This window comes from Anolis carolinensis, chromosome 5 (assembly GCF_035594765.1).
Source record: "Anolis carolinensis isolate JA03-04 chromosome 5, rAnoCar3.1.pri, whole genome shotgun sequence".
NCBI lineage: Eukaryota > Metazoa > Chordata > Lepidosauria > Squamata > Dactyloidae > Anolis > Anolis carolinensis.
The window spans coordinates 46,185,349-46,199,221 of record NC_085845.1 but is presented as its reverse complement, the minus strand read 5'-3'; the positions used below and the strand labels follow the sequence as shown (position 1 = coordinate 46,199,221).

The 13,873-nt window shown below is 41.5% G+C and overlaps 1 protein-coding gene across 2 annotated transcripts in view; it reads left to right on the top strand.

Moving 5' to 3' along the window:
• Positions 1-13,422, top strand: part of otud4 (OTU deubiquitinase 4) — a 37,463-nt gene extending 24,041 nt beyond the window's left edge. For both annotated transcript variants that reach the window (XM_062980910.1, XM_008111853.3), the window contains exons 15-21: positions 4,082-4,223; positions 4,435-4,490; positions 4,604-4,684; positions 7,593-7,722; positions 9,110-9,379; positions 9,773-9,813; positions 10,948-13,422. In XM_062980910.1, coding sequence (XP_062836980.1) covers positions 4,082-4,223; positions 4,435-4,490; positions 4,604-4,684; positions 7,593-7,722; positions 9,110-9,379; positions 9,773-9,813; positions 10,948-12,129 — 1,902 coding nt within the window. In that variant the 3' untranslated portion in view covers positions 12,130-13,422. The remainder of the gene's footprint in view (positions 1-4,081; positions 4,224-4,434; positions 4,491-4,603; positions 4,685-7,592; positions 7,723-9,109; positions 9,380-9,772; positions 9,814-10,947) is intronic.
• The last annotated feature ends 451 nt before the right edge of the window (positions 13,423-13,873 follow it).

Here is a 13,873-nt window from a genome sequence, read left to right as displayed (position 1 = left end):
GTGGCTGCCCTTAAGTTCTGGAACTCCCTCCCCACGGAGTATGGAATGTTTCCCTTCTTTCTGTCCTTCCGTTGGCAAGCCAAGAGTTTTTTTATTCCAACATGCTTTTTAGAGCTGAAGGATATACAGAAAGGGCTTTCAAGAAATGCTGTATTATTTTAAACTGCTTATAATTTTCAAGTGTATGTTTTAAATTGTTTTATTATTGTTAATAGTTTTAATTCTCTTTCAGTATGGATTATCTTTTTATTTTTTAATGATTTCATTATAATAATTTTAATTTGTAATTCTGCTTTTAGTCCCAATGTTTTGTTTTGTTTTTTAAAAAAAGGCTGAGGAGTACTTGTGGTAATTCCCCCCATCGCATCTGAAGCCCGTTCTGTCTGTAGCTATTTATATTTGATTGTGAAAGGAGGCTGAGAACCATGGAATATTATGGGTTGTAGACAAGGTTGGATTGTGGTGGTTGAGACACTGGAGCACAAATTAGGGTCCATTTCAGGTTTATGTGCAGGCTTCTCTGTTGGAAAGTTGGGTTTGGGCTGCAGCAGATGGGGCTTGGTGGCATTTCTGGACAGAAAAGAGTCCTTCCAAGGCCAGAGACAGTGACTTGGAGAAAACATACAGGTATTGTCTTCCCTAAAGTATTTCTAACTACACGAAAGAACAAGAAGCCTCTTTGTTTCAGCAAATGGCTTCAGGCCCTTGGTGGTTCTCAACCTGTGGGTCCTCCGATGTTTTGGCCTTGAACTCCCAGAAATCCTAACAGGTGGTAAACTGGCTGGGATTTCTGGGAGTTGTAGGCTAAAACACCTGGGGACCCACAGGTTGAGAACTATTGCCTTAAGGGCCTTTGACCATTTGATAATGCAGCCCTTGCTGTACGGCTATGCTATTTAGAAACCAGTAAGATCATTTCCATTGCTCCTTCTAATGTTCTTTAGCCAGAATTCATTCTTCAATTTTTTATTAAGAACAATTGGGTTTCTCTTTGCTGTGTGACTAACTTAACAGATTTTGTCTTCCTATTGGGACGGAGTTGGCAAATTCCATGCAGTCTAATTGGCCTTTAAGCTTGTGTTTCCCAAGCACCACTCCCCACGCAAAGTCATCTTGGAAATGGAAAGTCATCTTGGAAATGTATCCTATCCAAATTGCTTGGATAGGATACAAGCAAATATGTGGTGAGGTCCTTGGAACTTTCTGGTGGTCAAAATAAAATTCTCTTCTGCAGGCTAAACATGCCCAGCTCTTTAAGCCTCTCCTCATAGGGCTTGTTCTCCAGACCCTTAATCATTTTAGTTGCCCTCCTCTGGACGCTTTCCAGCTTGTCAGCATCTCCCTTCATCTGCGGTGCCCAAAACTGGACACAGTATTCCAGGTGTGGTCTGACCAAGGCAGAATAGAGGGGGAGCATGACTTCCCTGGATCTAGACGTTATTCCCCTATTGATGCAGGCCAAAATCCCATTGGCTTTTTTAGCTGCCGCATCACATTGTAGGCTCATGTTTAACTTGTTGTCCACGAGGACTCCAAGATCTTTTTCGCACACACTGCTGTCAAGCCAGGCGTCCCCCATTCTGTATCTTTGATTTCCATTTTTTCTGCCGAAGTGAAGTATCTTGCATTTGTCCCTGTTGAACTTCATTTTGTTAGTTTCGGCCCATCTCTCTAGTCTGTCAAGATCGTTTTGAATTCTGCTCCTGTCTTCTGGAGTGTTAGCTATCCCTCCGAGTTTGGTGTCATCTGCAAACTTGATGATCGTGCTTTCTAACCCTTCGTCTAAGTCGTTAATAAAGATGTTGAACAGAACCGGGCCCAGGACGGAGCCCTGCGGCACTCCACTTGTCACTTCTTTCCATGATGAAGACGACGCATTGGTGAGCACCCTTTGGGTTCGTTCGCTTAGCCAATTACAGATCCACCTAACCGTAGTTTTGTCTAGCCCACATTTTACTAGTTTGTTTGCCAGAAGGTCGTGGGGGACTTTGTCGAAGGCCTTACTGAAATCTAGATATGCTACATCCACGGCATTCCCTGTATCGACCCAACTCGTAACTCTATCGAAAAAAGAGATCAGATTAGTCTGGCATGACTTGTTTTTGGTAAATCCGTGTTGACTATTAGCAATGACCGCATTTGTTTCTAAGTGTTTGCAGACCACTTCCTTAATGATCTTTTCCAGAATCTTGCCTGGTATTGATGTGAGGCTGACCGGACGGTAATTGTTTGGGTCGTTCTTTTTTCCCTTCTTGAAGATAGGGACCACATTCGCCCTCCTCCAATCTGCTGGGACTTCTCCTGTTCTCCAAGAACTCTCGAAGATGATTGCCAGTGGTTCTGAAATAACTTCCGCTAGTTCCTTCAATACTCTTGGATGTAGCTGATCTGGCCCTGGCGACTTGAATTCGTTTAGAGTGGCCAGGTGTTCCTGGACAACTTGTTTCCCTATTTGGGGTTGGATTTCCCCCAATCCTTCGTCCATTCCATGTTGCTGAGGTTGAAGATGGCTTTCTTTTTGTGAGAAGACCGAGGCAAAGAAGGCATTAAGCAGTTCTGCCTTTTCCCTATCCCCTGTCACCATCACCCCATCTACTCCTTGCAGTGGCCCTATCGCCTCCTTTTTCTTCCTTTTTCTACCAACATAAGCAAAAAAACCTTTTTTGTTGTTTTTTATGTCCCTGGCAAGCCTGAGCTCATTTTGCGCTTTAGCCTTGCGAACCTTTTCCCTACAGGAGTTGGCTATACGTTTGAATTCTTCTTTGGTGATTTCTCCCCTTTTCCACTTCTTGTGCATGTCACTTTTGAGCTTTAGCTCAGTTAGAAGTTCTTTGGACATCCATTCTGGCTTCTTTGCACTTGTCTTATTTTTCTTCTTTGTTGGCACTGTTTGCATTTGCGCCTTGAGTATTTCACTTTTGAAAAACTCCCATCCATCCTTAACTCCCTTGTTTTTTAATATCGGCGTCCATGGAATGCCGCTCAGTAATTCCTTCATTTTTTGGAAGTCAGCTCTCTTAAAGTCCAGAATGCGTGTTTGACTTGTCTTAGTTTCAGCATTCCTTTGTATTGCAAACTGCAGGAGCACATGGTCACTTGCCCCTAAGGATCCAACCACTTCAACTGTATTGATCAGGTCTTCCACATTTGTTAAGATTAGATCAAGAGTTGCTGATCCCCTTGTTGCCTCTTCTACCTTCTGGACCATAAAATTATCTGCAAGGCAAGTGAGGAATTTGTTGGACTTTGTACTCTTGGCTGAGTTTGTTTTCCAGCAGATATCGGGATAATTGAAATCGCCCATGACTACTATATCTCTTCTTTGTGCCTGTTTGGTCAGCTGTTGACAGAAGGCTTCATCAAGTCCTTCATCCTGACTCGGAGGTCTGTAGTAGACACCCACGACAAGATCTTTTTGAGTCCCGGTTCCCTTGATTCTTATCCAGATGCTTTCAAGCTGGTTTCCCGGATTACAGTCTTGCATTTCTTCTGCAACGTAACTGTTTTTGACATATAAAGCTACTCCCCCTCCTCTCCCCTTTGTTCTATTTCTGTGAAAGAGGTTATAGCCCTCAATGGTTAAATTCCAGTGATGGGAGTCATCCCACCAGGTTTCAGGCAGACTTTGAAGCTGCAACACTATTCAATGCTAATCAAGCTGGCCTCTTGCAACTTTCACACTTACCTCAGGCAGACAAGAGTTCTTTCTCCCACCCTAAACATTCAACAGATCTATAAACCCCACTTGCCTAGTTTCCAACAGACCTCAGAACCTCTGAGGATGCCTTCCATAGATGTGGGCGAAACGTCAGGAAATAATGCTTCTGGAACATGGTCATTCAGGCCGGAAAACTCACAGCAACCCTATGAGTAAAATTATTTGCCTTCTTAGTTTTAGTGAGCTTGATTAGTTTTGGTGAGCTGATATTACAGAATGTATTTTGGAAGAAACTCTAAAGTGATCTCTAGAAGGTTCAAATATTTTTGTTTACTTATGCAAGGCTTAATTGACCTGCTATTTCATTTTATATGTGCATATTGTTGGTTTGCTGAGACATGTCAAAAACCTTAATTCTTTTAGAACTCATCCATGTCTCAAGTAGCTCCTCAGACTACTAAAGACTCTACATGGAGAAAATCCCAAGTTCCTAATGGGCGGAGAACCAGCAGTCTGGAAAAAGAAAAGGAGGTGGGACAGTACACTGAAGCAAAGGAAGAAAAAGGTATTGAAACCAAAACACATGGTTTTCTTTGACATTGAAGTTGACAGTATTTTTTACTTTGAGGTCTTTTTTAAATAGCTTGTATGTGCAATATGAAGGCTGTTGGGAATGTGACACTTAAAACTCTTGGGTGCTGAGCAGTATTTGTAATAAGGGTATCTTAGTAATAATCTCAAGGCTTCATTAATCGTGCTTTATTTTGCTCTTGCAGAGTCTAAACCCAGACAGATCCCCTTAGAGCAGAAGGTTGAATCAAAAATATCAAAGGTAATTTATGAACTTCCTGAACTGAGATATGTCCCTGACCATTTTTTGTCTTCCTGCTCCCTTTAAAAGGAAAGTTCTCTAAGGAAGCTCTGATTACCCGTCTTAAATTTCAGATCAATGGGGAAAATGTTGAAGATGCAGGTGCATCTCCTCTCTCTAGTCAGGAAGATTCACAGTCTCCATCTCTTGAACAGGTAAGAGATGCTTGTATGAATTTCTATGACTTTTCTGAAGAGAAGACCACAGAGTTGTAGCTTTCCTTTCTAGTATGACAGGATGTTTTATTTAGGTTCTTGAGTGAAACTTTGGATCAAGGCCATTGGGAATATGTCAGAGCCCAATTAAATAAACTATTGTCCGAGTGGTATAATGCTTAAGTGGGCAAGATGTTCTAATTAAAAATACACTAATACATTTTAAGTTTAGTAACAGTCGCAGAGTTGCACTAACGTTGGATATCTTTTTAACAAGTAAATTTTCCCCAACTTGATTCCTTCCAAACATCTGAGATTACAAACCAATTCACCCCCTGCCAGCCTTGGGGTACCTGAGTAGAGTCTACTATTGGAGCTGTTTCCCCGAAAATAAGACAGTGTCTTATATTAATTTTTGCTCCCAAAGATGTACTAGGTCTTATTTTCAGGGGATGTCTTATTTTTTCATGAAGAAGAATTCACATTTATTGTTGAACAAAAAAAGAACATTTATTATATACTGTACAGAGTTGTCATCACAAAACAGCCTAACCATATATCTGCTTTGAAGCGGATGATATGAGTCTAAACTGTCATAGAAAACAGGCATCTGAATTCAGATTATCTGTTTTGAAGTGGGTGATATGAGTAAACTCACAAAATCCAGGTTTCTGAATCCAGATTATCTGCTTTGAAGCGGAGGAGGATATTTGCTTTGAAGTGGATGATATGTGTCTAAACTGTCACAAAATCCAGGTTTCTTAATCTGTTTTGAAGCAGATATATGATACCTGTTTTGAAGTGGATGATATAAGACTAAACCAGGCCTGTGCGAACTTTGGCCCTCCAAGTGTTTTGGACTTCAACTCCCACAATTCCTAACAGGCTACCAGCTGTTAGGAGTGGTGAGAGTTGGAGTCCAAAATACCTGGAGGGCCGAAGTTGGCCCAGGCCTGGTCTAAACTGTTACAGAATCCAGGTTTCTGACTCCAGATGCTCTGCTTTGCCTGGATGGTATGAGTCTACACTGCCAGATAATCCAGTTTGAAGCAGACAAGCTGGATCCAGAGATGGGTGGGGGAGATGGAGCTGAGACCTGGCACATGAGAGAAGCATGACCCACGGCGTCCCTGCCACCGAGGGCCTCAAAGGGGGAGAAAGACCCGACCATCTGGTCCCTTCCCTCCCTCCCTGGCTCCCCAGGAGACCCAGCCCTACACACTCAACTCACCCTTGCTGGATTTCTCCCATCTTTATCCACTCGGCAAGGAGCCCCGTTGCCGCTGCCATTTTCCCCGTCTGGTGTTGGAAGCACCCGGATGTACAAGTGGCAGGCAGGCAAACAAACAAGAAGGAGCCCACCACGCCTTCCTCAACGACAGCGCCTCCGTCGAGGAAGGCACAGAGGGCTCCTTGCTTGCTTGCCTGCCTGCCGTTTGTACATCCGGGCGCTTCCAACACCAGATGAGGAAGATGGCAGCAGGGACGCACTCCCTGCCGAGTGGATAAAGGCTTGGGAGAAATCCAGCAAGGGCGAGTCAAGTGTGCGGGGCTGGGCCTCCCGGGAGCCAGGGAGGGAGGGAAGGGGCCCGCCCGATGGTTGAGTCTTTCTCCTCCTTTGAGCCCCTCGGTGGCTGGTCCAGGCTAGAGGGTGCGAGGGAGAGGAAAGGGAAGGGGGGAAGGACTCCTTCATCGGCGGTGGCTCCTTCCTGCTAGGTCTTGTCAGAACCCTGGCTGCTGGGCACCAAAAACCATACACGGAGGCCAATCTCTATCTAATATCTTTATTAAAGAAATATATAAAAGCAATAAAAACAAGTGAAGAATATAGTTCAGAAGCAGACCTTTCAAAAGAGGTCAAATATAGTCCAAAAATGTATTGTTCAATAAATGATATTAGAGTTCAAAGTTTTAATCCACTTGACCGAAACACACACTCTTGCCAAGCAATAGTGTGGGGAAATGTCAGTCTTAGAAGTCCAATGAAGCTTGACAGCAAGGCTGGAAATAAACTTGATTCTTGGCTAGATCCGTGACTGGAACAAGGCAAAACATGAAGCGTGGAGCAGGGTCTGTGGTTAAACTGCAAGGCTAGGCAAGGCTCGAAAACTTGATCTGGGAAGCAAGGAACTGGGGTACGAAGTCCACACACGATCTCTCTCCTGAAGCTGATCAATTGACTCCGCAAAGAATCTCTCGCGCCAAACCCCTATATTGGGTCTCGTTTTCCTGCCAACAATCTCTTTCCCTAGAGAACAAGAAGCGAAACCCAACTCTGTCCAGATGCAAGACTCCTTAGATTTTCCCAAGGGAAGCAGGCCTAATCAGCCTGTTTGTTTGGCAGCGATTCTTAGACTTCTCCGATTAGCTTCTCTGGCTCCTCTGTCTTTAGAATAAGATTCCTTCCTGGGAAACGGAGGGGAGTACTGCCCAAGGCCTGGTTTACTGAATTCTTGAGGGCAAACGTCAACATCCGGCAGGTGAAGAGACTCTAGCTCTTGTTGAACCGGCGAAAACCCCATGTTTTCATCTTCATCTGCCACAATAGTACTAGGAACAGGACTACAAGGCCCATGAGGCATCACAGGTCTTACTTTTGGGGGATATCTTATATTTGGCCAGTCACCAAAATCTCTATTAGGTCTTATTTTATGGGGATGCCCTATTTTTGGAGAAACACGGTATGTGTCACCTTAGGGTTCCCATAAGTCAGGAATGATTTGAAGGCAGACAACAACATGGGTGTAATACTGACTGAACTCATCAAGATTTCTGAATAAACAGATTTAGAATTGGACTTACAAGGAAGAAGGTGTAGGTATTGCTATGATTTTTTAAAGGCTGCTATTGGGTGAATCTCCTGAATTCCAAAAGCTATGCAATCTTGTTTCTATTCTTTTGCTTTTAGGAGCACTTGCCGGGCGCGACTCCTCCCCTACCTTCAGCCTTTCCAGAAATGCATTTGCCTCCTACAGTGCCTTCTATACCAACCATTGTGCCATCTTGGCAAAGTGAATCAACGACTTGTGGAGTAGCAGGTTTGGATAATTTTTTCTCTAATCAAGAATAAATGAGATCTTGTAATATTATGTCTTTTTTTTTAATAAGGGCTGCTGTTATAAAACTGTTCTGAAAGTAACCCAAGCTTCTGAGTGCTGTTTATGAAACTCTAAAATCCATGGATCTGTCACGCCCAGGCAGCGGAGCACTAAGAACCAGACACAGAGGCCAAATATAATCTAATATCTTTATTAAGGAAATATTATAGAAGAATAAAAACAAGTAGAAAATGTAGTCCAGGAATAGACCTTTCAAAGAAGGTCAAATATAGTCCAGAATTATTTTGTCCATTATATTATATTAGAGTTCAAAGTTATAATCCCATAACCGAAACACACTCTACTTTCAAGCCGTAGAGTGGGGAAACGTCCAACGATGTTTTCTGAGGATCAAAGTAAGTCCAAGGCAAGAACTGGAGACAAGACTAGATACTTGAGACAAAAATCCAAGGCTGGAAACAAGACGAGATAGTTCTTGAAAACTTGACAAGGCAAAGCGAGGCATGGCGAAGGCAAGAAAACTGGGGTTGTAGACTTAACGCAGTCTACACTAGAAAAGGAGCCGAAGTTACTCCTGAAGTTGATCAGTTGACTCCGCATGGATTTCCCTGTGTGGGTAACTTTTAAGAGCTTCAATCTTCCTGCAAAGCAGGTGTCCAAAGCTTCCTTTCCCAAGGGAAAGAGAAGCGAAACACATCTTTCTGCAGCTGCAATCCTCCCTGCAAATTCCCAAGAGAAACTTGGCTAATTAGAATCTTGTTTGGCTGCTAATCGGAGACTTCTCCTTGTTATTTCTTTCTGGCTCCGACTCGCCGCATAGGAATGTTTTCTCGAAAAGGGGGGAGAAACACTGGGAGAAACCGATTCAAGGTCTCTTCTAATTAAGTCCTGGGTAGATTCGTCAACAACAGGCATCTGGAAGAAATCCGTCTCTTGCTGAGACGGCAGAAAACCCATGTTTTCGTCATCATTATCCATGATGGCGCTAGGATCAGAACTCTGAGACCCATGAGACATCACAGGATCACACATTTCTCACTGTCCTCGTTTAGGTCTTTCGTTACAGGTTTTAGAAACAGACTTGGAAATTTGGGCATTTTCAGTTACTATTATAGCATAATCCAATAATTTCTACCTTAATCAGATAAACCAACCGTGGGCAAACTTCGGCCATCCAGGTGTTTTGGACTTCAACTGTCACAATTCCTAACAGTCAGTTAGCTGGCTGGGATTTCTGGAACTTGGAAGTCCAAAACACCCAGAGGGCCAACGTTTGTCCATGCCTGAGATAAATCCACATTTTTATGCTTCTGCTTATAGTTGCCATTGTCCAGATCTAATGATTTTATTTTCTTTCCCCACATAGGTGTTTTGCCTCAAACATCTCTGCCATCAGTGATACCAACTCCACCCACTGGACTAGATTCCACTCTGCCCCCAGTTCATGTGGCCTCCAGCCCAGTTGGTGGGATTCCAGTACCACTTCAAGCAGTTAACCAGCCATTAATGCCTATGCCTCAAACACTGAATCCTTACCAGGACCCACTGTATCCTGGGTTCCCACTGAACGAAAAGGGTGAACGAGTGATGGTCCCTCCCTTCTCCGTGTGCTGCACAGGGGAGGATCTCCCAAATGGTAGGAAAAGAAGAGTTATCTCAGCAGTTCAAGTGGATTGTTTCTTCGTCAAAATTTTTATAAAAGTGGATTAAGCTAGTGTTGACAAATTGAACCATGTTGTAAATCTGGAGGTAGGAATCTTGAGTTACATGGTATCCATTCCTGCTCTTGACTTCCTGTGTGTTGCCCAATTGTTTTACTGTGCTATTTCATCAGAATGAATCCTCGTTTTTATATGAGGATTTTGTCTTACTCAATGGATAATTTTATCATTTGTTAATATAAATGTGACAAACTATCAGTTTCTATTGTGATATAAATGCTTTAGATAATTTGACATAGTCATAATACTGAAATAGTGCTAATGTTGATGCAGATTGAAAAACTAGTGTATTTTTTATTTTTTCTTAGATAAAAATATCCTCAGATTTTTCTTCAATCTTGGTGTAAAGGTAATTATCCATATTTTCTTTTTGTCTTCAGCAGAATAAAAAGTTGTATAATTCTACAATCACATTTTAGAATTTGTAATTCTAGTGAAGCTGAGCAAGTCAGAGCAAGTTATTTTTAAAAACTACCCCTCATTCCATTATCAGGTTTAGTCCTGAGACTGGTATTTACTGTCTTCCTAGAAATGATGGTCAGAAACCCTATACCTGTATTGGAGGTGCAATTATATAGAAATGTGTGCTTCTGTAAGGTTGGGATTCATGGACTTGCCTCCTTTTCACACATTCATGGCTGGTCTGAACTAGGGTTTGTTACACGTTTAAGCTAGTTCCTTTTGGGGCAATTTTTTTCTTTTTGTTTACTACACTTAGTTTGAAAATTGTATGCATTGCTTGAATATATTTTTTACTAACTGCAGGATGTTTCAGCTGCATTTTGTGCATATATGAATGTATGCCCCTTTCTGTGCACATTCAGACTCTAGGTATCAATGTTCAGCCATGGGAAATGTGGATGGAGACAAGGCCTTCACTTTTCCCTTGAATTTTGATTCATAGCAGATCCCTATTTTAAGCAGCATGTCTTGTTCTGTGAGTGCGTGGTACCATCTTCTAGTTCAGTGGTTGTCAGTCTGTGAGTGTTTTGGCCTATAACTCCCAGAAATTCCTGGCACTTTACCAGCTGTTGTTAGGATTTCTGGGCATTGAAGGCCCAAACATCTGGGGATTCACAGGTTGAGAACCACTGTTCTAGTTGTATATAAGTTGTTTATCCCAACAGATGTCATGTTGCTCTCATCCATGTTCTGAGTAGTCTCCCTATATGCATGCAGAGTAAAATATGATAGCTGATGCTCTCACTTCTATTAAGAGTAGTTTAGTAGAACTATGAGAAAACTACATCTAGATTTTGCCAGTGTTTTGGCAATTAGAGAAATACATTTTCAGCATAGTAGTATGAATTTAATCATGGAAGTATCCTACTAAATTGTCATGCAATAGGAAAATTGTTGAAATGTGCATAATGTTGTTGACTAGCTGATACTGTGCAAATTATGTTGCATTAAATAATATAATTGAAATATTATTTCAAGCGGGGTATAAAGTCGGCTTAAATGGTCTGATTTGTATCCACAGGCATATAGTTGTCCCATGTGGGTCCCACACTCGTATTTGTACCCTCTACATCAGGCTTACATAACTGCCTGCAGAATGTATACAAAAGTGCCAATGGCAGTGTATTCTCACAACCCTTGGATGCAAGAGTTACCTTTGGCTCAGAATGGGAATGAAGCTTCACGCATGGAGGGATACTTTCCATTGCAGGGTGAAGTGGGAATAAATGGCCAGAGTTCACAAACTGATACCCTGTCTCCACCTATGCCCATCTTCATACCTACTGCTCAAGTGCCTGAAAGCCATGGACTTGTCTGTGTAGAGTCTGAGAATCCCACACATCCACTGCATGTTGAATACGATGAGTCATTAGGAGGCAAAAACATATTCCCAGAGACTCCATTTGGCCAGAATCCATTTTTAGGACCTGTTCCAGTCTTCCCACCTGTTTGGTGTGGGTATCCTGTTCAGGGCTACGTTGAAAACTCTGCGGTGAGACAAGTTGCTGTACCATCTCAAGAGAAGAGAGGTGATGCTTTTCCTGAAGAGCACAGTTCTCCAATTCCAGAGGCAGGTGACAAACCCCTTCCAAAATCTAAGGATGAAAGCAGTGCCCAGAGCCCACATCTCCCTGAAAGGGTTGCAAAGAATGAACGTAATGCCGCAAGTAAAACCTCAGCTACAGTGCCTAGGGAGCAGCAAACTTCTGCTATTCCATCTTTCACACAAGCAAAAGCTGTACTCCAAAAGTATTCCACTGGAACTCAGGAGAGCAAGAGGCAAATGGCAGCATCTCCAAAAACCGAATTGAAAAGTGTGGCTCTTGACTGTAAAGAAAAGACTAACATAGCCAGTGTTGCTGCTAATGTGTCAACTGACTTGGAGGAAAATAGGGTACCAAAGTCAAGGGAAGAGAGTTCTGAAGATGAATGTGAAGTATCTGATATGCTTAAAAGTGGTCGCTCAAAACAATTTTATAATCGAACTTTAGGGGGTGGAAGAAGACCTAGAAGTGAATGGAGATACCCTTCTGGGAGGGGTGGATACCAGTATCCACGAAATGAGGAATCCTGGAAAGGTCCTCTTCCCAGAAACAGAGAGGAAGGCTCCCAGTATCATCGCTATTTTAGAGGGAGGCCATATCGGCATGACAGAAGAAGATCAAATATGGGAGATGGCCATCGTGGACAGCCATTGTCTTAAGAAAATCCAGTACAATTCAAGCTTAATGAATACCTGTGTCAACAGCTAAAGTATTTCCAAATGAATGCTTTTTCTGCTTTTTAAAAAAGATCAGAATGTCCTTTTCTGATGGCCCTATGGAAATAGATCCTCCCAAGTATATAACATATCAGCAACTAAAAACACTAAATTTGGTGTATTAAATTTTTGCAGGATATGTAGCTCTTGTATTTTAAACTTATTGAAAGTAGTGTTTTTGTTTTGAGACTTCCTTTTCCCCCCAAGTACACAGCTTCAGTGATAACATGCAGCAACTGAGTATTATAGATGACCACGAGGAATGTTGTACCAAACAGAATGTATATTGTAGCATACTATATTTTTTGTCCTGACCATTCTTCTCCTATGAACACTCCAAATGTGTTGGCTTTCACATATGGAGGGCACCAGATAGGGAGAAAATGGTCTAAACACCCACCTTCCTGGATTGAAGGTTATTTTTGATGTGCTTCCAATCCAGAGGCCTTTCATCTCAAATATTGTTGAAACTTGAATGTAAGATTGCCTCTTCCTACTTCAATGAAGACATCAAATATGGCAGTTTCCCATCTTGTGTCTTAGATGATTTCTAATATTTTATTCTTAAGGGTGTAGCTTTTCTAAAATTTTCTAAAGCTTTTCCTGAACCAGTCAAAGCAATTAAGAGTATCTGTGTGGAATGTGGGTAGGATCTTCAGTTCGTTTTTCCAGTCTTAACACTGGCGTAATGTTGCCTATGCCAACTGTGTATGTAAGACAAAAGTAGATGCTGTGCATTTCTGAAAGTTTTGGAACTGTTACAATAGAACTTTTAATATACTTTTGCACTGACAAATCCCTGAACGCTTTCTATGGGAGAGAGATGCATGAAAGAGATTTAAATTCCATATTTTAAAAGCAAAGTTTATGCAGTGAGCTATTACACATTTTTTTGTTATTAAGAATCTTGATTGTACTGTTTGTAAAAAAATTTGCGGAAATGTTAAAAGAGTTTGATGACATATCCTAGAGTGAAAAATTATTTAACTTTACTTTTCAACCAATCTGGTTGGTTTTATCTGTCCTATAGAGTATTGCAATGTGCACTTCATGTTTATTTCTCTGTAAAACTGAATGTGTATATTTGTATATATATAATTGGTGTACAAAAAGGTGGTGGTTACCCTTTTGTGTGTCCAAAAGATTGTATAACTTTTTGATCAGGAGCTTTGAGTGAGACTTTATTTACTTCAGATGCATGCTATACAATTAAAAATGTTTGTCCTTTTTAAAGTATTTCCTTGATAGTGATGTGTGTGTGGTGCATGCATTTGCTTGTGTGTTCATTACATCTGTATAAAAATTCTGCTCTAGCCATGATTTGAGGTTAACTTAGTCAAAGTTGCTTACATACTTTGAATTAAAATTTAAATATATTCACGGCAGCCACTATAAAAAATGGCAGCTCCTCACTGCTCAATGCCATTGAAAATGGTAGAACAGTCTAATGCCATGAGTAACACATTCAACGTTTGTTTATGTTCATTCTAAATTTAGGTGCTGGCATAATCACTGATGGCATCTTATTCAGATCCTTTATTTTGAAGTGGAATCTTAGGATACTTCAAACCTGATTCATTAGTAACATTTTATGGCCTGTTTTGTATACACTTCTCACTTCTGCTCACAATGTCTCCCTCAATGCCTTATTACACAGTTCTTGCTGTCTGGGAAAAATCTCCAGAGA